This window comes from Scyliorhinus torazame, chromosome 20 (genome assembly GCF_047496885.1).
Source record: "Scyliorhinus torazame isolate Kashiwa2021f chromosome 20, sScyTor2.1, whole genome shotgun sequence".
NCBI classification, from domain to species: Eukaryota; Metazoa; Chordata; class Chondrichthyes; order Carcharhiniformes; family Scyliorhinidae; genus Scyliorhinus; species Scyliorhinus torazame.
The window spans coordinates 6,564,099-6,589,405 of NC_092726.1; the positions used below are offsets into that span (position 1 = coordinate 6,564,099).

A 25,307-nucleotide genomic window follows, 5' to 3' on the forward strand; every position below is an offset into this window, starting at 1 on the left:
GTTCTCCCCGTGTCTGCGTGGGTTTCCTCCGGTTTCCTCCCGCTGTCCAAAGACGTGCAGGTTAGGTGGATTGGCCACGCTAAATTGCCCTTAGTGACCAAAAAGGTTAGATGGGGTCATTGGGTTACGGGGATAGGGTGGAAGTGAGGGCTTAAGTGGGTCGGTGCAGACTCAATGGGCCGAATGGCCTCCTTCTGCACTGTTGTTCTATATTCTATATTCTAATAGTGCAACAGATATAAAATACAAAACTCTACCAATTTCTTGCATTAATATGTGAACTCTTTAAAATTGAATATCTTATTCCTGTTGCAAATTCTAGATATAATCCATCATTTAAGTGCTCTAAAATATACCAAACATTATGGTATGACGTTTCCAAGCAGCTTTCCAAACTGCATCTTGACAAGAAAGCCGTTACAGAAAGCGGGGTGATGTAAATGCACATGTGGCAGTTTTTAAGTGGCTGTACCCAACTTACGCAATGTTTTTGTGCATTCACAGGCCGATAAAACACAACGAGATTTTGCCCCCTGAGAAGGGTCGTGAGGTCGCCAAAGAACTGGGTATCCCCTATTACGAGACCAGCGTGGTGGCCCAGTTTGGCATCAAGGACGTCTTCGACAATGCCATCAGAGCCGCCTTGATTTCCAGGCGACACCTCCAGTTCTGGAAGTCGCACCTGAGGAACGTCCAAAAGCCTTTACTCCAGGCCCCGTTCCTGCCCCCCAAACCACCACCCCCCATCATCACTGTCCCACACCCCCCCAAAACCAACGAAGAGCACCCCGCCCACTTGCTGGCCAATCCCCTTTGTGCGGACGTCATCTTAGTGCTTCAGGACAAGATCAAAATCTACGCCCACAAGATTTATTTGTCTACCTCCTCCTCTAAATTTTACGACTTGTTTCTGATGGACCTCAGTGAAGAAGCGGATCCTGGGAGCGAAAGAGCAGTGAGTCACAGCGACAGGCAGGGCAGGGAATATTTGATGAGAGCTGCCAGTTTTGACGTCAGCGAAAGCACAGATGACGTTCTGACCGCCCAACAGTTATCCAATCTCCGAGCCTCCACGAGTGACGGCATCTTGAAACTTAACGCCTGCGACAGCAGTGCAAGAGCGAAGGCTTGGTTTAAACGGGGGAAGATCCTGTCTTCGTGGAGCCGAGCTTTCATCAGCATCCAGGAAGAGATGGCAGAGGATCCTATCACGTTCAACAATCGGCTGATGACGGTGGTCAGGATGGACTACTCTGTTCACCCCGGTGCGTTCAGTGCCGTCATGCGGTACTTGTACACGGGCCAGCTGGATGAGAACGAGAAGGAGCTGATGCAGATCGCCCACATTGCAGAGCTACTGGAGGTTTTCGATTTGCGCATGATGGTGGCCAATATTTTGAACAACGAGGCCTTCATGAACCAAGAGATTACCAAAGCATTTCACGTGAGGAGGGCAAACCGTGTGAAAGAATGCCTTGCTAAAGGGACCTTCTCCGGTAAGCTAAATGTCTTTAGCTAGACGGTCTCTGAAATGACCATTTATTCACAAGCCCTGGTGACGCAGTGCACACACCTCCAGAGGCAAATGATGTGGGTTTATACGAGTAAAACTGCATTTCGGTTTCTGACCTCAGCGGAGGAACACTATTTTGTTTAATAACAGCCGAGGGTTACAAATTTGAGATACCAAGTGACCTGTCTCTCCGGTGCTGGAGACAATAGCTTGGGGAATATTGACCAGGAGATGGGTATCGCCAGTAACTGAGACGGTAAACATGAGGGAGGCACTCTTGCATCCAATTTTTTTTATTTTATTCATTTACGAGTGTCATGGGCCAGGGTTTAAAAATTTTGGCGATGATGAGCAGAAGAACCTGCCCTTCAGGTGTTCCAACAAACATCTTCGGCGCTTTTAATCAAAAAAACAAGCTTTATTCTAAGAATTTAGTTAACATCTGTATAAACGCAAGGCAAGAATTTTTATCAACTGCAAACATAAAGACCCCCCACACAGCTACAGTAATGTAAAGGAATTCACCTTTAATGAATTCCCCCTTAACTGTTCCAATTCAATAACAAAATCCAAGTAAAACCAGAAACCCCTTTTCAAAGGCGTGGCCCAGCACACGGCACTCTCACTGGTATAAGACTTGTTATTGATACTCTGTTCCCCTTTTCAAACAGCAGATTTGAATTCCTTCCAGAACGCAAATTATCTCTTTCAAGTTACCAAGCAGTCCGGAAGCAGCTTTTACAATGAAGATAGAGAGACACTTCTTTCAACCTGTGCAGTTCAAACCAGTCCAAATTCAAAGCGAAAGTAAAATCTCAGAGCCACAGCCCAGTTCCACCCACACAATGGCATCACTGAAGCTATGTGACAAGACATAAACCTTTCTTAAAGGGCCACTTCCATGACACAAATGTGGGCATTGCTGGTGAGCCAGAATTTGTTGCCCATCCTTAGCTGCCCTTCAGAAGGTGGTGGTAAGCTGCCTTCTTGAACCTCTGCAGTCCCTGAGCTGTAAGTACCAGCCACTGTGCTGTTAGGGAGGGAGTTCCAGGATGTTGCCCCAGCGACAGTGAAGGAACGGCCGATATATTTCCAAGTCAGGGTGGTGAGTGACTCGGAGGCGAACCTCCAGGTGGTGGGGTTCCCAGGTATCTGCTGCTCTTGTCCTTGTCGATGGTAGTGGTTGTGGTGCTGCCTAAGGAACCTTGGTGAGTTGCTGCAGTGCATCTTGTAGATGGTACACACGGCTGCCGCTGTGCGTCGTTGGTGGAGGGAGTGAATGTTTGTGGAAGCGGGGAGCAATCAAGCGGGGCTGCTTTGTCCTGGATGGTGTTGAGCTTCTTGAGTGTTGTTGGAGCTGCACTCATCCAGGCAAGTGGGGAGTATTCCATCACACTCCTGACTTAGGAACATAGGAATTAGTAACAGAAGTGGGAAATTCAGCCCTTGGAGCCTGCTCTGTCATTCAGTCAGATCGTGGCTAATCTCTTCCGGGTCTCAAATCCACTCCCCACCTGTTGCCCAGATCCCTTTACCCATTTTTAAAATCAGAAATATATCTAACTCCTCCTTGAAACACATTTAATGACCCAGATTCCACCGCACTATGGAGCAGCGAGTTCCACAAATTCACTACCCTCTGCGAGAAGTAGTTCCTCCTCATCTCGGTTTTAAATCTACCGCCTCTCAGCTTATATCCGGGACCTCTTGTTCTGCATTTCCCGACAAGGGGGAACGTTTGGTCTATGGTTAGTTTATCAATCCCTTTTAGTATTTTATACACCTCGATCAGATCACCTCTCACCTTTCTAAACTCCAGTGAGTACAAACACAAACTGTTTAATCTCTCCTCTCACATCAACCCTTTCATCCCTGGAATCAATCTGGTGAACCTCCTCTGAACTGCCCCCCCAATGCCACCAGGTCCTTCCTGAAATAACTCCAGATGTGGTCTCACCAACACACTATACAATTGCAACAACACTTCCCTACTTTTATACTCCAGCCCTTCTGCAATCAATGCTGACATTGCATTTGCCTTTTTCATTACACGCTGTACCTGCATCCCGACTTTCTGCGATTCATGAACAAAGACGCCCAGATCCCTCTGCCCAGATGCATTTTGAATCTACTTTCCATTCAGATAATTTGCCTTTCGATGTTTTTGGCCAAAAATGGATAACCTCACACTTATCCACATGAAACTCCATCTACCAAATTTTGTCTGATTCTCTTAGCCTCTCTATATCCATCTGTAAAATCATCACTGCCTGCTTTCCCACCTATTTCAGTAGATTTGAGCCTTGTAAATCCAGCTTTGTCCTGGATGGTGTTGAGCTTCACGAGTGTTGTTGGAGCTGCGCTCACCCAGGTGAGTGCACAGGCTTCGGGAGGTTAGGAGGGGAGTGACTTGCCATAGGATTCCCAGCCTTTGACCTGTCCAAAATGTTTTGTTCCCCGGCACTAGGGTCCCTCGCCTTGGTGGGTGCCAACATTCACCGTCGCTGCCAAACATGTATCTGTAATTCGGTATTCATAAATCCCAAGTGGCCGCAAAGGGCTGTGATCGGAATGACGAGGAGCAGCTGAGAAACAGTTGATTGAATTGACATGAGACGTGATGAATAATTCAGTGGCTTCATTGGGGGTGGGGTGTTAGTTTCACTTGAACAACTGAGAATTAACCAGGACGTTGAGACAACCTGTTTACATTGGATTGTGACGCGCTGCACAGGTAGCAGATGGCGGATGTGCGAGTGAATGTAATTGGAACATCGGAGTGGTCTCTTTATTCCCTGACATGTCCTTGGCTGGAAAACAGTCTGCACGATCAACACACAAGACCACGGCCATGGGGCTCCGAGAGCTGCAGGCTTGGGTGAACAGATTCTCAACACCGTTCAAAGGGTTGCTCCTCGTTTGCCCAGCTCTGCATCCTATCTATGTCTCTTTGCAGCCGACAAACAGCCCTCCTTACTATCCACAACTCCACCCAACACCACACATGACTGGATACTGCCACCAAGCTTCCCCATGGTACAGGTCCGCACTGCCGGGCTGGAACTGTGCCAACGTGTGCCAGGGGGTCCGCCCGGGCATGCTGACACTTAACTTTGCGCTCCCGGAGGGGATCACCTCGACTGAATCCCGCTTTTAAAAAGCAGTTGCAAACCTTGCCGACTTGACGTCACGTCAGCGAGGTGCAGATATTCAGCGAGGGGGGAATCCTGGGGTGGGGGACACCGCCCGCCCCCCCCGTGGGTGGAAGGGTGTCAGGAGGTGGAAAACTGATTCTGGAGGAGGGGGCCGCTATTGGCTGGATTAGGAAAAAGTGTAAAGAAATCGAGCACTTGAAGATTTCTTCACAACCCTGCCCGCTTGAGGAGCTTTCAATTACAGCAGAGAGAGAGAGTGACCTTTGAGAGGAATGTCAATGGTTGAGAACAGAGCTTTGATGGAAGACTGTACGGGGGGGAACAGAGAAACATTTCACACTCTGGCCATGATGAGAAATTGACTGCCAAGCTGTGCACCTCCGTTCGGAAGAATTTTAGCCCGAAATTCAGTGGGCAGTGACCAATTCATTTTATGTCCTCTGCCAGCTCTTGCTTCAGTTGGTTCATTTGAAAGGCCTCTGTTTGTTATTTGGCCAACATACAGTCATAAAATCCCTCCAGTGCAGGAGGAGGCCATTCGGCCCTTAGGGTCTGCCCCGACCCCCTGAAAGAGCCCCCTAACCAAACTCCCGCCCTATCCCCACAACCCCACCTAACCCGCAAAACCCTGAACAATGAGGGTCAATTCAATTAATCTTGGCCAATCCACCTAACCTGCACATCTTTGGACCGTGGGAGGAAACGGGAGCACCCGGAGGAAACCCACGCAGACACGCGGGAGAACGTGCAAACTCCACGCGGGCAGTCACCCGGGTCCCTGCCGCTGAGGCAGCAGTGCTAACCGCTGTGCCAGCCATGCCACCCCTCCATCTCCCCAAATCCTGACATTTCTCACTAACCATCACAGGCCTGATGCTCAACATCATCCTCATTGACTGAGAGATCGAGGGAAAGCTGTCAATAGTTGCATGTCTGTCTGGCCAACCCAGTTCACAATGATGTCTCCATGGCAACAGCTGAAAGGGGCACATTTCTGCATGTATAATTTTAGTAAGAAGTCTTACAACACCAGGTTAAAGTCCAACAGGTTTGTTTCGAATCACTAGCTTTCGGAGCATTGCTCCTTCCTCATGTTATGGGCCAGGGTTTAGAGAACCCCAAAGTGTATCATGGAGGTCACCTGACCCACGACTTTTGAGGAATTGTGGTTATGGGGAGCCCACGGCCCACTCTACAGGTGTGATGCACCAGAGAGTTAAAGTACTTTTAAATTAAAACAATGTTTATTTATGAAACCAGTTCACACTTTATAAACCCACAGTAAACATCTTAACAACTATCAACACCAATAAATCCCCCAAAGAATACAGTACTCTATAAGTAATTCTTAATCTTTCCTTGCAACATCCATAAGACAAAAAGAACCTTTTTTACAGAAAGATATCAGGTTTAACTTCTCTACTGAGAGCAGTTACCACTTTGAAATCACCAAATGAACATTCTTTAGCTTGCAGAGATTCACACACAGCTTGCTGTGACTGCAGCGTCTCCAAACCTAAAACCAAACTAAACACACCCTGCAGCAAACAGCCCAAAGCGAAAGTAAAATCTGACAGACAGCCCAGCTCCACCCACACTCTGACATCACCGATAAACACCCAGTTCTTAAAGGTACTCTCACATGACACTCCGGTGAAGGAGCAGTGCTCCGAAAGCTAGTGATTCGAAACGGACCTGTTGGACTTTAACCTGGTGTGGTCAGACTTCTTACTGTGCTCACCCCAGTCCAACGCCGGCATCTCCACATCATGTGTGATTTTAGCCTCTGAAGTTGTGCAGCTGATGACTCGGCCGCTTGATCATGTTAACATCTTCAATTTGTGACGGGAACCCCTCCCTCTTCGTGTTTCACAACAGATGTGGTCTTCAAGCTGGACGATGGGACGATCTGTGCGCACAAACCCTTGCTGATTTCCAGCTGTGACTGGATGGCCGCGATGTTCGGAGGCCCGTTCGTGGAGAGCTCGACCAAAGAGGTAAGGAAGCGGCCACGGCCCGAGGTTGAGATAAGCCCACTTATTCTGGGCCCCTGTTGTATGGGCAGAGCAGAGGACAAAGGGGTTGACCTCGACTTTGTGAGAGTTCATTTGTAATAAAATGCTGCTCTCGCCCAGCGTTGCACCACCTCACAAAGTTCCGATCCACCTGCAGGAGTTTCCAGAAGCACGGAGTTTGTGACCCTCTCGGCTTCCAAGCTGAACATGATCGCTCCCTGGTCAGGTTGTCTGATTGACGTCTTCACAGTGAGATGCTGATTTGAATTTCAGCCGGCTGATCGAGTCTGACCAGTGGGTAATGACTTCCACCCACATCCAAAAAGAGAGTTCCGTTTTCACAGACTCCCTCTTTCTCTCCACCAATCGCCACACCATTCGGAAAAGACTCCACCATGATGGGGCAAACCACCGACCCCGTGGGAGAAAGGACATTGGGGTGGATCCTGTTAGCCTCACTGTCCTGGGCTGGGCAACCGGATACCACAGAGCAGCCAGGCACCCCCCAGGTGTCATGGTCATTCACTAACTCTGCAGGAAACCTCCGGATAGTTTACAGATACCAATTATCCGAAGCGCACAGTGGTCACCAAGTTTAGCGCTGACATAATAATAATCGCTTATTGTCACAAGTTGGCTTCAATGAAGTTACTGTGAAAAGTCCCCAGTCGCCACATTCTGGCGTGGAAGGGACGAGAGGGTGGCCACTGATAATGGTGAACGCAGCAAGGTTAAACTGCGAAAGAGGATGGAGGATCTTGTGCAACAATAAGTCACTGGTTACTCGTTGCTGATGGTGGATGTCCACAGATCCACATCCAGCAACGTCGTCCATCTGTCATAGTAGATATTGTGGACAATGTACTGTTCTTTTCATCTCCAGTGCTGCATTTCACCCTGCAGTGCAGAGGCAACCTGGGCTCAGTCAAGCTGAGGGATGCTCACAGCCTGAAATGCTGAGGCTGCGTTAAAACTCCAGCAGTCGGCTGGCCACTTGCTCTCTGCAAAAGTCCCACCTCTTCACTATTTTGTATCAAAGGAACATGTCTCACATCCTGCACAGGGTACTCCCTTGATCTCTAAATCCATAACCACAAAAGAAATGTGTAATTCTTCACACCAATTCCAATGGGTGACAAAGGATTTTTCTTTCTTTGCCGTGACTCAAAAGGAATGGATTCTGTACCAGGGCACGGGGCAGTAGTTTGCCACTCTAAAATAATTGATAACCGATTCCATTGTTCTTCTGGTCTGTTTCTCCAGAAAGTACAATCTCTGTCCTTGAGTAATACTTGAAGAGGCCTATTTTTGGAGGAGGGAAGTACCGAGATCATTGTCCCTTCCGTCACTCGGTCGCTACCTGCCTCCACGAACCCTCCTTCCACTCTTGTTGATTGCTCCTGTAGTCATCATGCTTCAAGACGTTGCCCTCGCGTCTCTTCGGAGCTGTAAATTAGGCCAAAAGCATGCTCCTCCCCCCCACCCTCCAGTTTAGTCTTGGTAACCAAGACGCACCCTAAATAACATTTTTTTAAAAATCGGGGCCTCAAAATCGTGCAAAGCCTTTCTTGCAACACATTGCAGCCCAGCCTTGAAGCAAAAGCCCGGCTCTTTGCCAACTCCGTGTTGTCCTGCATGTTGACCTTTCCGCCATGCTTCTTGACTCTCGGACAATTAGAACATCGAACATTACAGCGCAGTACAGGCCCTTCGGCCCTCGATGTTGCGCCGACCTGTGAAACCACTCTAAAGCCCATCGACACTATTCCCTTATCGTCCATATGTCTCTCCAATGACCATTTGAATGCCCTTCGTGTTGGCGAGATCACTACTGTTGCAGGCAGGGCATTCCACACCCTTACTACTCTCTGAGTAAAGAACCTACCTCTGACATCTGTCCTATATCTATCTCCCCTCAATTTAAAGTTATGTCCCCTCGTGCTGGACATTACCATCTGAGGAAAAAGGCTCTCACTGTCCACCCTATTTAATCCTCTGATCATCTTGTATGCCTCAATTAAGTCACCTCTTAACCTTCTTCTCTCTAACGAAAACAGCCTCAAGTCCCTCAGCCTTCCCTCATAAGATCTTCCCTCCATACCAGGCAACATTCTGGTAAATCTCCTCTGCACCCTTTCCAATGCTTCCACATCCTTCCTATAATGCGGCGACCAGAATTGCACGCAATACTCCAAATGCGGCCGCACCAGAGTTTTGTGCAGCTGCAACATGACCTCATGGCTCCGAAACTCAGTCCCTCTACCAATAAAAGCTAACACACCGTACGCCTTCTTAACAACCCTCTCAACCTGGGTGGCAACTTTAAGGGATCTATGTACATGGACACCAAGATCGCTCTACTCATCCACATTGCCAAGAATCTTACCATTAGCCCAGTACTCTGTCTTCCTGTTATTCCTTCCAAAATGAATCACCTCACACTTTTCTGCATTAAACTCCATTTGCCACCTCTCAGCCCAGCGCTGCAGTTTATCTCTGTCCCTCTGTAACTTATAACATCCTTCCGCACTGTCCACAACTCCACCGACTTTAGTGTCATCTGCAAATTTACTCACCCATCCTTCTACGCCCTCCTCCAGGTCATTTATAAAAATTACAAACAGCAGTGGCCCCAAAACAGATCCTTGTGGTACACCACTAGTAACTGGACACTTCCCATCAACCACCATCCTTTGTCTTCTTCCAGCTAGCCAATTTCTGATCCAAACTGCTGAATCGCCCTGAATCCCATGCCTCCGTATTTTCTGCAGTAGCCTACCGTGGGGAACCTTATCAAACGCTTTACTGAAATCCATATGCACCACATCAACTGCTTTACCCTCATCCACCTGTTTGGTCACCTTCTCAAAGAACTCAATAAGGTTTGTGACGCACGACCTACCCTTCACAAAACCGTGTTGACTATCTCTAATCAAATTATTCCTTTCCAGATGATTATACACCCTATCTCTGATAAACTTTTCCAAGATTTTGCCCACAACAGAAGTAAGGCTCACTGGTCTATAGTTACCGGGGTTGTCTCTACTCCCCTTCTTGAACAAGGGGACAACATTTGCTATCCTCCAGTCTTCTGGCACTATTCCTGTAGACAAAGATGACTTAAAGATCAAAGCCAAAGGCTCAGCAATCTCCTCCCTAGCTTCCCAGAGAATCCTAGGATAAATCCCATCCGGCCCAGGGGACTTATCTATTTTCACACTTTCCAGAATTGCTGACACCTCCTCCTTATGAACCTCCAGCCCTTCTAGTCTAGTAGCCTGAATCTTGTCTTTTTCCTGTGTGAATACTGATGAAAAATATTCATTTAGCACCTCTCCTATCTCGTCGGACTCCAAGCACAACTTCCCACTACTGTCCTTGACTGGCCCCACTCTTACCCTAGTCATTCTTTTATTCCTGACATATCGATAGAAAGCTTTAGGGTTATCCTTGATCCTACCTGCCAAAGACTTCTCATGTCCCCTCCTGGCTCTTCTTAGCTCTCTCTTTAGGTCCTTCCTAGCTAACTTGTAACTCTCGAGCGCCCTAACTGAACCTTCATGTCTCATCTTTACATAAGCCTCCTTCTTCCTCTTGACAAGTGTTTCGACTGCTTTAGTAAACCACGGTTCCCTCGCTCGACCACTTCCTCCCTGCCTGACAGGTACATACTTATCAAGGACACGCAGTAGCTGTTCCTTGAACAAGCTCCACATTTCCATTGTGCCCATCCCCTGCAGTTTTCCTCTCCATCCGATGCATCCTAAGTCTTGCCTCATCGCATCATAATTGCCTTTCCCCCAGATGTAACTCTTGCCCTGCGGTCTCTACCTATCCCTTTCCATCACGAAAGTAAACGCAATCGAATTGTGGCCACTATCACCAAAGTGCCCACCTACCTCCAAATCTAATTGGGAGTGAGCAGAGCAGATTGTGGACCGTTGTGTGATGCTCCATCCTATTTCCCTGGGTTGACTTTGCTGAGGTACCTTGGCGCCGCATCCAGCTGGCACAGTGTGGCAATGAAAGGCCACACAGAGGCAAGGAGAGAAATGTACATGTGAGGGATGTTGCACGGCGGCGGGTCGGAGTGGGGTAAATGTTCCGGATGCCGTGTGCAGCAGTTCACCGATCCGTTCTGAAAGCTGCTTGCACATCAGGCGGCTGTAGAAACACACTGGAGTGCCTGCGGCCTCACAGCGTCAGGGACCCGGGTTCGATTCCGGCCTCGGGTAGAGTTTGCACGTTCACACCCGTGTCGGGTGGATTGGCATGTACGATTGTCCCTCAGCATCACAAAGATGTGCAGGTTGGGTGGGGTTACAGGGAGAGGGTGGAGGAGTGGGCCTAGGTAGGGTGCCCTTTCAGCGGGCGGGTGTAGACTGAAAGGGCCGAATGGCCTCCGTCTGCACTGTCGTGGAGAGCATGAAGCAAACGTGGACAGCAGAAAATTCAAAGCCCTTGAGCAGACGTCTCAAACCTGTCCTGGGGATGGATGCAGCATTGAATGGACATTCCCTGGGTGGACGCCCCTGTGTGGCACTTGTTGACTATGAAGGAACCCAGCAACGTGGTGCAGGCAAGCCAGCTCACATGGGTGCTGGTCCCCAGCCTTGAGAAGGGCTAACGGCGCGAAGGGCACCCAGCAAAGAATGATGAAACCAGCGTTGTGTTACCAAAGAGCCGCAAAGAGGACGACAGGATGGATTATCAATTGCACTGTCTATCTATTTCACCATCCCTATAGTGACCAATACAATGAGATCTATACAAATACAATGTTGCAAATTAGAGTTCTAAATGGGCCGCACGGTCGCACAGTGGTTAGCACTGTTGCTTCACAGCGCCAGGGTCTCGGGTTCGATTCCCGGCTTGGGTCACTGGCTGAGCGGAGTCTGCACGTTCTCCCCGTGTCTGCGTGGGTTTCCTCCGGGTGCTCCGGTTTCCTCCCACAAGCCCCGAAAGACGTGCTGTTAGGTGATTTGGACATTCTGAATTCTCCCTCTGTGTACCCGAACAGGCGCCGGAGTGTGGACACTAGGGGCTTTTCACAGTAACTTCATTAAGTGTTAATGTAAGCCTACTTGTGACAATAAAGATTATTATTAAGATTAAGATGTCTCAAAAGAGCACTGTTGGCCCCCATGGCAAACGTCGAGGTTTACGAGTGAAGACTTGCTGCGAAACGGACGGGAGAAATCCACCAGGACCCCTCGAAGCAGGGCACAGCCAATGATACCAGTGTCAACGCTGCACTCCCGCAGGAAATCTGGCAGCCAGTTTGTGTACGCCAAGATTCCCCCTGACAGCCACGAGGCACCCGATCAGGCAACCTGTTTTCCTCCTGTGAGCGGAGGGAAGATGTTGGTGCAGGACATGTTTAAAAATGAAGTTGGGGTCAGATTGTGTACTGCTGAGGTTTAGGACGCGTGGGTAGGAGGGGGCAGCTGAAGATTCCTTGCTGCCCGGTGTTAGCTGTCTTTGTTTGACAGTGGCTCAATGCGTCAGTCCTTTGCCCGCAGTACGTGTGTTTGGACCCGAGATGGAGTGAAAATGGAAACATAAATCTTGTTTTATTTTATTAATCAGACAGGAGGCAGTTCAATCACCGAGGGCTTAATGTGCAGATGATGTCAGAACTGATGCTGCCTGCAGGATGTGGAGTGCTTTTCCTTATCTCTGGGCAGTAATTAAGAGGGATATTAGGAGAGGGAGCCTGCAGAGTTTGATCTTCCATGTTTTATGAAGTGCTGTGTTGATTGTCTGAAGGTTATGATGCTATTTATAGAACTGACGATGCAGCAACAAAGATCCTATTTTATTACAATTTAAATATAAAGGGATGATGTTGTGTGCGACACAAAATCAGGATCACCATCGTGAGACTTTACACAAGCCCCTCCCGGGCACCCAGCAAGGAGAGGGATGGGCGTTTGTTTACTGAAAACTGCAGGATGGTTTTTGAAGTATTTTGGAGTTTCGCTTTTAACCGCGCATGTCGAGGGGACATTTCGACTTGGTGAAACAGCAGTGAGGGATCCTTCCACTTGCTCCTCTGAGCACCTTGTGAAGGTCCCAGGACATTCGACATGTTAACCAGCCTTTCTATTTGCCAGCTACCCCTTGGCGTCTATGGTGTGCCAGTGTCAACTCCTGGGCAGCACGAAACACACACACTCTCGTTGCATTGTGCGTCACAGAGGAGCCACTTTTAGAAAGTGTGGGATGTGATTTCACTGATGCAAGAGTTGCAATTGTCTCTGTTTCGCCCTTGAATTGTCAGCTGTCCCCAACACATTGCTTGTGCACACAATTGAACTCCGCAACGGCCGTATGGACGCTGCACACCACCTCCTGTCTGTTGCTGGATGTTCATAGAATCATGACAGTGCAGAAGGAGGCCATTCGGCCTATCCGAGTCTGCACCTACCCTCTGAAAGGAAACCCTCCCTCTGGTCAGGCCCCCACCCTATCCCCTTCACCCAGTAGCCCCACCTCACCTAACCTTTGGACACTAAGAGGGGCATGACCAATCCACCTGACCCGCCCTTTGGACTGTGGGAGGAAACCGGAGCATCTGGAGGAAACCCACGCAGACACGGGGAGAACGTGCAGACTCCGCACAGACAGCGACCCAGCGGGGAATCAAACCTGGCGCTGGGAGACAGCAGTGGCGTCCACCGTCCACCTGTTGAGTTCAAATGCCCGCCCCCCCCCCCCCCCCCCCCCCCGCATCCTCCTGTCACTGGCCACCTCTGAGGAGCCTCCATTGCCGTTCGCAGAGTGACCAGACTCTGTTACCTGATTGGATCACAGCCAACCAGCCTCTCTCCCACCTCCAATGACCTTGACAGCGATGGAGCAAAAAAAGCCTTTTCCTTTCCCCCCACTGAGTGGCTGGCATAAGTATCTCCGAGATTTGACTTGGGTTCCTGGGGAGCCCAGGGCCACCCTGGAGTCTTGACAAGCCAACATATGACGCCTTCAGTCAGCCTGCCTGCCCGGGTTGGAACTATCTGTGGCACGGGGCCCAGTGCTTGTTCACCTGCGACCTGCGGGAGAGAGCAGGCGAGGGCGGTGAAGAAGAGAGCTCTGCCCAAGAGCCAGGACAGGGACGCAGGGGTCAAACGGCCTTGAGTGCTGTGTCATGTTTGCGATGCTCACAAGGTGACTCTGGGCTCAGTAACCTTCTTCGGAAGGTTAATAAACAGCTGAGCACACTGCACGTGTAACAAATGATTGTGTGTTTGTGCGGGATATCAAAGTAAGTAACACATTGTTTTCGCCCTGTTTTCTGGCTTCTGCTCTCGCATCAGATTCTTCACTGGCATCTGCAGCAGCCTTTCGGCCCCGAGAGGGTTCTTGTTGTGGCGTTCACAGACCAGAAAGAAACAACATGTATTTCTCAAGCATTTTCCACAGACTCGGGACATGCCCAAAGCTCTTCACAGCCAGTGAAGTACTTTCTGAAGTGTAGTCACTGTTATAATGCTGAAATCAAAGCAACTAATTTGCACTCAGCAAGCCGTCGCAAGCAGCCACGCGATAACAGCCAGGTCATCTGTTTTCACAATGTAGATTCGGGGATTAAGATTGACCTGGGCACCGGACAGAACTCTCCTGTTCCACTTTTTTTTGAAGTGGTGACATTGGACCTCCCGCATTTAGCAGACCAAAGTCTCAAATTAACGTCTCATTTCAAAGCCAGCACTTCAGCCTCGGGTAGACTCTGCCTTGGAGTCAACTTGCACCCAAGTCTGTGTGGCGAAGCTCAAATGTGCAATCTTGCCACTCGGGGCCCGAAGACTGGGCTGTCATTGACACGCCGCTGAGTCTGCGAGGGACAGATTTCTCAGCTGCAAGGCACCAGAGAACAAACCACTTCTCCCAGGCCGGAGGGAAGGTGAAAAATGAGTCACGGTCACTTTCGGCGGCAGTTCAGGGCGCGATATTGGTGTTATCGCACAGAATGCCGAGACAAGACTGGAATGATATGGCTAATCTAAGGAGCGTAAAGCGTTAACAAGGTGGTGTTCGGACATGTCAACACTAGATGGCATCACGGAGTCGTCTTATAAAAGGCTGCGTCTCTCGGCATTCTGGGAGAAACTGTGGGAACAAAGGACAAAGAAAAGTACAGCACAAGAACAGACCCTTCGGCCCTCCAAGCCCGTGCTGCCCGTCTAAGCCAAAATCTTCTACACTTGAGTTGATGTCGAAGGATAGTGTGAAGTTGAGTTAGAGGGTAGGCTATATATTAGAGAGATAATTAATTACTGTATCAGAGATTCATTCCTATTATTTTGTTAACTGTTACTCAGTAGAATGTGCGGACCAATTTAAGTAGTGTAAAATAAACTAGTTTTGATTTAAACAGCCATAGCTTTCTGTTCTTTATCGACACTCCGACTTTGGCTACCTTGGAGAACAATACAAGGAGCATAACAAAGACCAATTCTGCTTTGCCTTTCAAACAGGTGTACTTTCCAAACACATACAAGAGTTGTATGCAAGCTGTGCTGGAATACCTGTACACTGGGCAGTTCTGTTCCAGCCCAGATCTGGATTCCATGGAACTGATTGTGCTGGCGAACCGCCTGTGTCTACCCCACCTGGTCGCATTAACAGGTAAGATTTGTGACCTCATCATTCTTTACCTTGTGCTCCGACAACTCAATGTAATGTTCACAGTGCCAAAAAACCTGGAGGGGGAGTAAAGATTATTAGTTGTTTTTAACAAATGTAATGCTTTTGCCCGATTTAAAAACCCACAAGAAAGTTGATTCTTTCGGGGAGAAGGAAGCCAAGAAGTGGGGCCACCGACGAGGAGTGAGCAGATGAAGGTCTGTCCTGGCCGAAACATGAGCTCCTTGCAAACAAATTCCCTGACGAGAACGTGGACACAATTGACCAGTGTAGCCGTCGAGCCCACACTTCCAAATACCAACCCACTGCAAGCAGAGGTCAGGCAAGACATTGGGCCTGGTCACCTGCAAGACGTCAAGCCTCAACGATGCAGAAGACAGAAAATACAAAGCGCCCCCCCCACCCCTCTCCATCTCTGAAATAGCTACGCTGACCTTTCCAAATGTCTCCAGGCCTCGCAATGACCTGTGGTCCGACCTCCCCAGACAGCTTGCAGCACAGCCAATCATCTGCATCAGTGACCTCAGCAGCCAACATGCGTGAGGACGGGGTACACCAACACTTTGGAAAATAACCGTCCGAATGGGCCTCCACACCTGACCCAAGACTTGCGAACAATGCAAAGCAGCCTGACACATTCCGTGCCAGGGGATCCGGGGTTATGGGGGGAAGGCAGGAGAATGGGGATGAGAAAACAATAGCCATGATTGAATGGCGGAGCAGACTCGATGGGCCGAGTGGCCTAATTCTGCTCCTATATCTTACGCCACCTACGAGAAAGACTACTCGTCTGATCTTTGCATCTTGGCCCACGACAGCAGTAGCCTGTGGTTCTGATGTGCTCCGGTTAAATGCTGTCCATCTTCACCCTCTCCAACATTGCCCAAAGCCTGAATGAACGCAGCCTCGAACTACCACCCATGTTCCCTGGGGCTTTGGAAAAACACTCATCTACTTCTGGTCTCCAGGAAGCAGAAAAGCCAATGACTCCACTGTAACAGTATCCCTGTCCCATTGACAAACCATGCCTGATAAGCCTGCAGGAAACTGTGGAGAACATTAATTTCACACATCACTGGTGCAGTAGCTTCACCAGCCCGAATAAACTCCAGCAACACACATACGTGGACAGGAGGAAGAGCCCAGGTGCAGTCTCTGGAGACTGTTGCAGAGCAGATAGATTTCTCAAGCCCTCGGCACACGAGAGGAAGTGGACAGCACTCTTGACGACTGGCCCGTTAGGCAAAGCAATAGGCGCCAGTGGGGTTAACTTCAATGCTCAAGAACATTGGATCACAGGGGAGGCAATGGGTGGCACAACTCTTGTCCAACATCCACAGCACAGACGTCGTTAAAACGTGTGGTGACAATTCAAGACAGTGACCATTGCGAAGCCAGGGAACAGAGAAAATAGGAGCAGGGGGAGGCCATTCGGCCCTTCGAGCCCGCTCCACCATTCATTCTGATCGTGGCTGGATCACCCAACTCAATAGCCTAATCCCGCCTCCCCCCATATCCTTTCATCCCCTTCACCTCAAGTGCCACATCTGACTGCTTCTTGAACACGTGCAATGTTTTGGCCTCAACTGCTTCCTGTGGTAGTGAATTTCACAGGCTCACCACTCGCTGGGTGAAGAAATGTCTCCCCCTCTCTGTCCTAAATGGTCTCCCCCGTCTCCTCAGACTGTGACCCCTGGTTCTGGACACCCCCCCCCCCCCCCCCCACCATCGGGAACATCCTTCCTGCATCTACCCTGTCCAGTCCTGTAGGAATTTTATAGGTTTCTATGACCGCCCCCCCCCCCCCCTCATTCTTCTGAACCCCAGCGAATACAATCTTTTTTTGGAAGTATTTTTATTGATTTTCATGTTAACAAGTCCGAGTGGTCGGCTATAACAACCATATTATCAACGACACACGTGGAGGTGGAGTTCGCCCTGTGCAGTGCTTCAGTCCAGAGTCCTTCCCCCTATCTCCACGCCCAACTCCTCTTCCCCTTTTCCCATGTCTCGTCCAGCGGGGTCCTTACCTCCTCGAGCTCCGGGAGGGAAATCTGCCGTCCTGAACCGGTCTGGCCAACACGTGACTCCAGGCCCACAGCAACGTGTTCGACTGTTCACTGCCCCCCTCGGAAACAGCCGAGGACAATTGGGGATGGACAACAAATGCTGGCCGCCACCAACTCCGTTCACACCCACCGCAACAAAGAAAGGTCACCTTTCACAACTGCATGTGGACTTGAAGAAAAGGATACATTTACAAAGTTCTGAAGGAGGAGCAGAGGAATGGGACTCACTATGTTGGGAATCCACCAGGGGCTGTACGGCATCCTTCTGAGCATTCTGGTTCCATCGGAAAACGGTGTCCATTCAAACGTTAGGGGAAACTTTCCCAACAAAATTACAATTATCAGTGCCCTGCAGGAGCAAAAGGCTCTCGAGTGTCCTGACTGTTTGGGTCAAAGCTTCTGCTGCCCAGCTGTGCTACCCGGGCGCTAATGGGCGACTCGGAAGTCCGTCAGAGAATTGCGAAGAGACGGACGGCAGACACGGCCTTTCACTCGATTGTCAGAGGGCCTGCAGAGCATTCCCAGCATTCTCTGTTTTGGACCATAACCGGAATTGTCATCAGGATCTCGTGAGCATATTGGTACTGTGTGTGAAATATCAGTGCAGCTGATAGCAGACGGGGTTATTTATCTGCTAACAAGCCACACTGAATACAGCGCTCCACAAATTGCCGTCTGTATCCGTTTCGAGAACTTTATGACAAGGTTATCTGGCTATGGGTCCTCCCCATCCCTGAATTCCCTCTCTTAAACCCTCCGTTCCTTTCCCTCCCTCTCCCACGTCCAGGCCTTATTCTCGACCAAATTTACGGGTTACCGAATCTCTGCTTCTTTACATCGTGACATTTTCCTTGCCCTCCGACCTGCCCGAGGTGCTTTTTGGGGTTTCCTCTGTGGTAGGCAGCAGATGAATGCAGCGTTTGTTGGCAGAGCTTTGAGAACCGCTAACTGTGAATAACGAAATGATTGGAGTGATTTTGGTTTCTTACAGAGCAGTACACGGCCATGGGGCTGATCGAGGCAACTCACCTGGGTGTGGACATAGACGGGGACGTTCTCCTGTTACTGGAAATGGCTCAGGTAAGAGAGACAAAGAGAGAGAGAGAGCGATTCAAAGGGTAACGTGAACTGGTTTGTGATCGTTGAAATGAAAATGTTACTTGCCCTTGCTGCTCAAAACTTGATTTTGCAAGTTTGCTGCAAACATGGAGATCACGGCGATGTTGCAGCATCTTAAATGCATGCTGGAATCATTCCGCTTTCTACCTTCAATTCGACACGAATGATAGGTTTGAGCACGGTAGCACGGTGGTTAGCACAGTTGCTTCACAGCTCCAGGGTCCCAGGTTCGATTCCCAGCTTGGGTGACTGTCTGTGCGGAGTCTGCACGTTCTCCCCGGGTCTGCCTGGGTTTCCTCTGGGTACTCCGGTTTCCTCCCACAAGTCCCGAAAGACGTGCTGTTAGGTGAATTGGACATTCTGAATCCTCCCTCTGTGTACCCGAACAGGCGCCGGAGTGTGGCGACTAGGGGCTTTTCACAGTAACTTCATTGCGGTGTTCATGTAAGCCTACTTGCGACAATAAAGATGATTTTTTTTTTTTTTTTAAAAGGAGGTCCCCTTTCGCGACCATCAGCTTCCATGACCTTCAACACGGAACCGAATACTGCACGTATGTCGCAGACATCGAGTTCGGAAGCTTGGTAGTGTCGTATGTTGAACACTGTCTTAGTGCAGCTGTCTTCAGAGTGCGTCGTAACCCAGCGGGAAAGCAGGGCTCAGAGTCTGTTTAGACATACTCCAATTAACCAGGTTAAACAAATGCTGAACCAAGTATAAAGTGAAGAGTGTTTAAACTGTCTCTTAATCTGTAAACTATCAATGCAGGGAGCAATGATCAGTGTTGAATTAGACTGGTAACAAAGGAAAATAGCTTCTGCCCGCAGGCTCATTCGAAGACAGATTTTCACAAGTACCCACTTCTATCCAATCAGCCGAATCAATTCCAGTATCGACAGTGTAAGTTGTGAGGATCGTGACAGACAATGACCCCTCTGACCAGGTGTTCTTCTTCGTGAGAGTGGCTGGATAGAATCGGAGTCCTGTCTAATCCCCCCCCCCCCCCAACAACCCGAACCGCTCAGCAAATCCAAGGGAGATGGTGGAAAATGAACTGAGGCAGATTATTTTCAATTTAGTAGGTTTATTTGCGGAACGCAACATTACGCATCTGCCTCCTCCCTCTCCCAACGCCCCATGTTCAGCAGTCCCTTTTTCCAAGTCCTTTGGATACATAAGTGAAGGCCACCCCTCCCCCCGACCTGTTTGTTTCCTATTGAATGAATATAACACAAACAAATTCTTAATCTTGCCTTTAAATTTGAAATTCACACAATCATTCAAAAGAGATAGAATTGAAAAGAAAGCAACTCAAAGGTTTTCCCATCTTCTTGCACGTACAGATGCCCCTCTTATCCCTACTTCCTGTGCGAGCGAGTATTCCTCGTCAGAAAAATCCGGCTGTTGTTGACTCGCATCACCCGCTTTAATTTGGCCATGTCCTGCCTCTCCAGCATCCCCTTAATGCTGCCAAGGTCAATCTTCAACTTAATGTCCTTTTGTCAAATGTGCATGACCCCACGTTGAACAGTTGTCCACAGAACATTCAATGGGGCAGTGTCTCCAAATTCGCCTTGTATCTCATTTCCTTCAAGATGTTTTCGCAAGTAAAAATCACATCATTTACTTGTACCAGAACCAGAATTTCTGCAGCTGCAGTACTTTTAAATACCCGTGTGAATTTTCTTGGCTCCCTCGGCCAAGGGACAACCTCCTCCATTTCCAGCCAGGAAGAGTATGTAAACCCAGCTGTACTCGAATAAGCATCCAGAATGTTGACGTGGGAAGCCACCAAAAAGGACCGCGATGATATATTTCAAACTTCTTAAGATCATCTTTTGTGACCACCTGGTCTGATATATTGGTTTTCAATTGACACGTTCTAGATGTGATGGTCGATTCAGGTCACTCCTCATCGACTGTGATTAGTGCCGAAGCCCATGTATTTAAAGGCCTCGGAACGTGACTTCCAATCTTAAATTCCCCTCTTGACTGGTCCGTAAGAAATTGCTCGGGTTGTGCAGAACCCTCCAAGAGAACATCATCAGCATGCATCATAAAGATGCCCGTGAGTTCCACTTCTTGACAGCAGGAGAGCATTGCTGCGTCTGTTTTCAGCTGAGTGCAGCTGACCTTGATACACGGTCATGTCCAACGCCACATTCTCGACGCATCATTCAATCCCTAAACACATCGAGTTTCATTTCCACGCCTTCCCTTAGACCTCACTCGCTTCTTCAGCTGGTTTAAAAACACTTCAACTTCTGACCCGGCAAAAGTGCACCTTTTTATTTGGGTGAACTTGCAGACCCACACATCTGTAGCTGTGAAAAGGTTCAACTTGGGTCTTTGAGCCGGGGGCAAGACCACGCGAACATTTTGATCTGTGAAACCTATGCTACAAGTCTCGCTTTTCCCTGGTACCCTTGGGCGGCAGGGTAGCACAATGGTTAGCACTGTTTCTTCACAGCGCAGGGTCCCGAGTTCGATTCCCGGCTTGGGTCACTGTCTGTGCGGAGTCTGCACGTTCTCCCCGTGTCTGCGTGGGTTTCCTCCGGGTGCTCCGGTTTCCTCCCACAAGTCCCGAACGACATGCTGTTCAGTGAAATGGACATTCTGAATTCTCCCTCCGTGTACCCAAACAGGTGCCGGAATGTGGCGACTAGGGGATTTTGAGAGTGACTTCATTACAGTGATAATGCAAGCCTACTTGTGACAATAATAAAGATGATTATTATCTGGAAGTACTTATTCTGCACATATCCACCTGTCTGATAAGGCTGGCTATTCCTTATCTAGCACTTCAAATTCCTTCCAACTGTCCAACTCTCATATCAACTTATCTTCTAATTTTTTTCTTCATTCTTCACCATCTCCCTTGGATCCAGTGAACAGTGCTGGCGAGGGAAGCGAGGATACATCAGCCAAGATTCCCATTCCATCCAGCCCATTATGACAAAGAAGGCCTGGATGTTTCAGGTCAGCGGTGTCGCTGTCTGTCACGTCCTGACGGTCAACTACCCCCACGACTAGGGCGGCAGGGTGGCGCAGTGGGTTAGCACTGCTGCCGCACCGCGCCGAGGTCCCAGGTTCGATCCCAGCTCTGGGTCACTGTCCGTGTGGAGTTTGCACATTCTCCCCGTTTCGCCCCCACAACCCAAAGATGTGCAGGGTAGGTGGATTGGCCACGCTAAATTGCCCCTTAATTGGAAAAAATGAATTGGGTACACTAGATTTCAAAAGTTTTTTTTAAACTATCCTCACGACTGACACGGTCGACCCGAAGATTGATTTGGCTGGCTGGATAGAAGTGCGTACTTGTAAGCCTCCAGAATGAGCCTGTAATTTATTCATCATCAGGGTTTCTCTTTGTGTTCCCGCATCGTCCTGTATCCAATATCCTATCACAAAGCTGAATCCAACTCTGGCCTCTGGTATGGACGTTATCCTCGTACCAACTTTCGGCATTTGCCCTGTGTGTAAAATAACCCAATCACTTTGCCTATCGCCACCCCCGCCGTACTGTTGAGCTGATTGTGGTCCTCCGATCGGCCAAACGTACGACTCTGTGAGGTTCAGGAGGCCTCATCACCTGCGACATTCTGAAAGCCGATGATGCAACCCAATTAACCGAGATGGAAGTAACCGAAGACTGACTGTCATGTTGGACAATCGCTGTCTTCCGATCACTTTAACTGGACCTTGTTATCTTACCACGACTGATAATATGTTGTGTTCTTCGTCCTTTCTTCCAGAATGACCTGATGTATTGTTGACAAAGAATACACCAATCAAAAGATTGAAACAAACTCATTTATTATTACACTATTAATTAAATGAAGTTTGCGCTCTCTACTGAGTTATATGATAACAAATGATATTGAATCTGTATTACAGTGTTCAATATTCTATCTACACTGTGACTTGACCTCGTGCTATACATCTCGAATCAACTTTCAATCTGCTCTCACCATGTTCGTCTCAGCTTGTCCCAGGATTCCCCAAGAGGCTGTCTTAAATTCAGAGAAGTAGTAATGTCCTGTAGTGTTTGATTTACACATGGATGTAATTATTAACCCTTCACTAGCCTGACTATATACAGATAGTCAGGGCAGCACGGTAGCACAGTGGTTAGCACAATTGCTTCACAGCGCCAGGGTCCCAGGTTCGATCCCCGGCTTGGGTCACTGTCTGTGCGGAGTCTGCACGTTCTTCCCGTCTCTGCGTGGGTTTCCTCCGGGTGCTCCGGTTTCCTCCCACAGTCCAAAGACGTGCAGGTTAGGTAGATTGGCCATGCTAAATTGCCCTTAGTGTCCAAAATGGTTTGGTGAGATTCCTGGGTTCCGGGGAATGTAGCGATGGCGTGGGCTTGGGTAGGGTGCTCTTTCCAAAGGCCAGTGCAGACTTGATGGGCCAAATGGCCTCCTTCTGCACTGTAAATTGGATGTTATCATCACAGACCTTTCCAGTCTGATACTCTTTTGCAGCACGCAAAAGCCCCAGGATTAACCTTTTATCTCTGACCATCTTAAACGACTCGAGAAGGCTCATGGATCTCCCCCAAGAGACTCCTACATTCAACGGTGTCCTTCTTGCAGGTCGGGCATTTTTTTTTAAAAAGTAGAGCTAATTGTCGTCCCGTTGAAGGGGCGGGAATCTTTGCACAGCGCAGAAGGTGTATTGCGATTTCACTTCATGGACGAGGACGACAGCCGCCAACCATTTGAAGGAAACCCTTCCGGTGGACTGTCCACGCCGGGCAGATTTGGCCTTGCATTCTGCCTGATTGCACCGAGATCTTGGGCAGAATCTCAGTCAGCACATGATTTCATTCCCACCGCCCCTTTCCTCAAAGCTCTTTAAGCTGCTGTGGTTCACCACTGCAAGATTTATATTTTCACATGTCTCCAAACCCATTCTTGGCAGATTCCCTCCTGGCCACACATTCATTCTCCGTGGCTGACACTTCAACGCCACCCAGCAATTTGAAGGCAAGAACTGAACACTGAGTTTCCACGCCGTACAGAAGCCGCATTCTTCTGCCTAATTAACATTACTTTTCGAGATGATCAGAGGCTGGCTCTGCCTCAAGATGCACTCAATGGATGATCTTTCCCAGGAATTTAACCATGCAACCAAGTAGGATTCCGAAACTTCAATCAGCGTCCAACTGGCAAACCTCCAGCTCGCAAAATGCTTTGCACATGATCCTGCTTTTGTCCGGAAGCAACAGTGCCAGGTTTATGTTCAAAACAGAGACGAGGAGGAATTCCTTCAGCCAGAGGGTGGGGAATCTGTGGAAGTCTTTGTTGCAGAAGGCTGTGGAGGCCAAATCACTGAGTGTCTTTAAGACAGAGATAGATAGGTTCTTGGTTAATAAGGGGGTCAGGGGTTATGGGGAGAAGGCAGGAGAATGGGGATGAGAAAAATATCAGCCATGATTCCGAGACACTAGATGGGGAATCATACTCTGCTAACTCCCACTTGCTTTCAGTCCTTCTACTCAAATTTACAGCCTCCAGTCTGAAAAAAAGAATCCTAGTTCAATCTCTGCTGTCAATGTTTGTTGGAACCAAGCCAGATTGTAAAGAATGAAATTAGAACCGGATCCTTTTCTTGTTAACAGGCTTCTCCTCAGAATGCAGTCCCCAACCATGTGTATAATTTTTTAATAATAATCTTTATTGTCACAGGTAGGCTTACATTATGGAATCATAGAATTTACAGGGCGGAAGGAGGCCATTCGGCCCATTGAGTCTGCACCGGCCCTTGGAAACAGCACCCTACTTCAGGACATGCCTCCATCCTATGCCCGTAACCCCACCTAACCTTTTGGACACTAAAGGACAATTTAGCACGGCCAATCCACCTAACCTGCACACCTTTGGACTTGTGGGAGGAAACCGGAGCACCCGGAGGAAACCCACGCAGACACGGGGAGAGCGTGCAGACTCCGCACAGACAGAGACCGAGCGGGGTATCGAACCTGGGACCCTGGAACTGTGAAGCAACAGTGCTAACCACTGTGTTACCGTGCTGCCTTCCCGTATCGACCAACACACCAGGGTCTGGTTTTATCAAGTAAACTAGTTAACTAGTTGGTTGCCCCTCAAAGGGCTACCTGTGACAAAAACAAATCTTTGAAGTGAACTGAGCAAATTTAAATGAAGATGTATTTTCATACTCTTTTTCAGTACACCAATCGAACAAAACAAATTAATCAATTAACCAATTGACAGCCCCTTAAAGGGGCCACTCTTGCAAAAAGGCAACACTTCAAAGGTAACCAATCTTGTCTTTCTGGGGTCTGATGACGCAGTCCAGCCCCCGTGGCACACGCAGGTGACAGAAGACCCTGGAGCATGCTGGTAGACGTCATGTGCTCACTCTCCCGGGGCACCCAGGTGTGAACATAGCTCTGGAGGGGGGGGGTCAGAGACCCGCCCCTCCACGGTCTGCTGCCCATGACCAACTTAGCCAGCCCCATTCCACACCGGGTGGCACATGGCCAGGAGTATGGGGCAGACGTGCAACCAGAATTTGAGGGGCAGATTCCCATTTTATAATCTCCTTTTTTTTTCATTGAACAAAAACAAAATCAATAAATTAAACCTGGGGGTATGAATGCACCCCAGGCCATGCAGTGTCCACTGGTCACAGAAGAAGAACTGAACTCAACAGGCGAGGTGGAAGTGACATCTGACCGTGTACGGCACCAGGGCCCTGGCAAAATTGCGGTCAGTGGGAATTTGGGGAAATTCGCCACTGGTTCCACTCGTACCGAGCAGCA

The 25,307-nt window shown here is 49.0% G+C and overlaps 1 protein-coding gene across 2 annotated transcripts in view; it reads left to right on the forward strand.

Moving 5' to 3' along the window:
- The window catches only part of LOC140396834 (rho-related BTB domain-containing protein 2-like), a 60,769-nt gene that overhangs the window by 23,654 nt on the left and 11,808 nt on the right, over positions 1–25,307 (forward strand). For both annotated transcript variants that reach the window (XM_072485590.1, XM_072485591.1), the window contains exons 5-8: positions 505–1,496; positions 6,547–6,665; positions 15,161–15,311; positions 18,390–18,478. In XM_072485590.1, the coding sequence (XP_072341691.1) occupies positions 505–1,496; positions 6,547–6,665; positions 15,161–15,311; positions 18,390–18,478 (1,351 nt within the window). The remainder of the gene's footprint in view (positions 1–504; positions 1,497–6,546; positions 6,666–15,160; positions 15,312–18,389; positions 18,479–25,307) is intronic.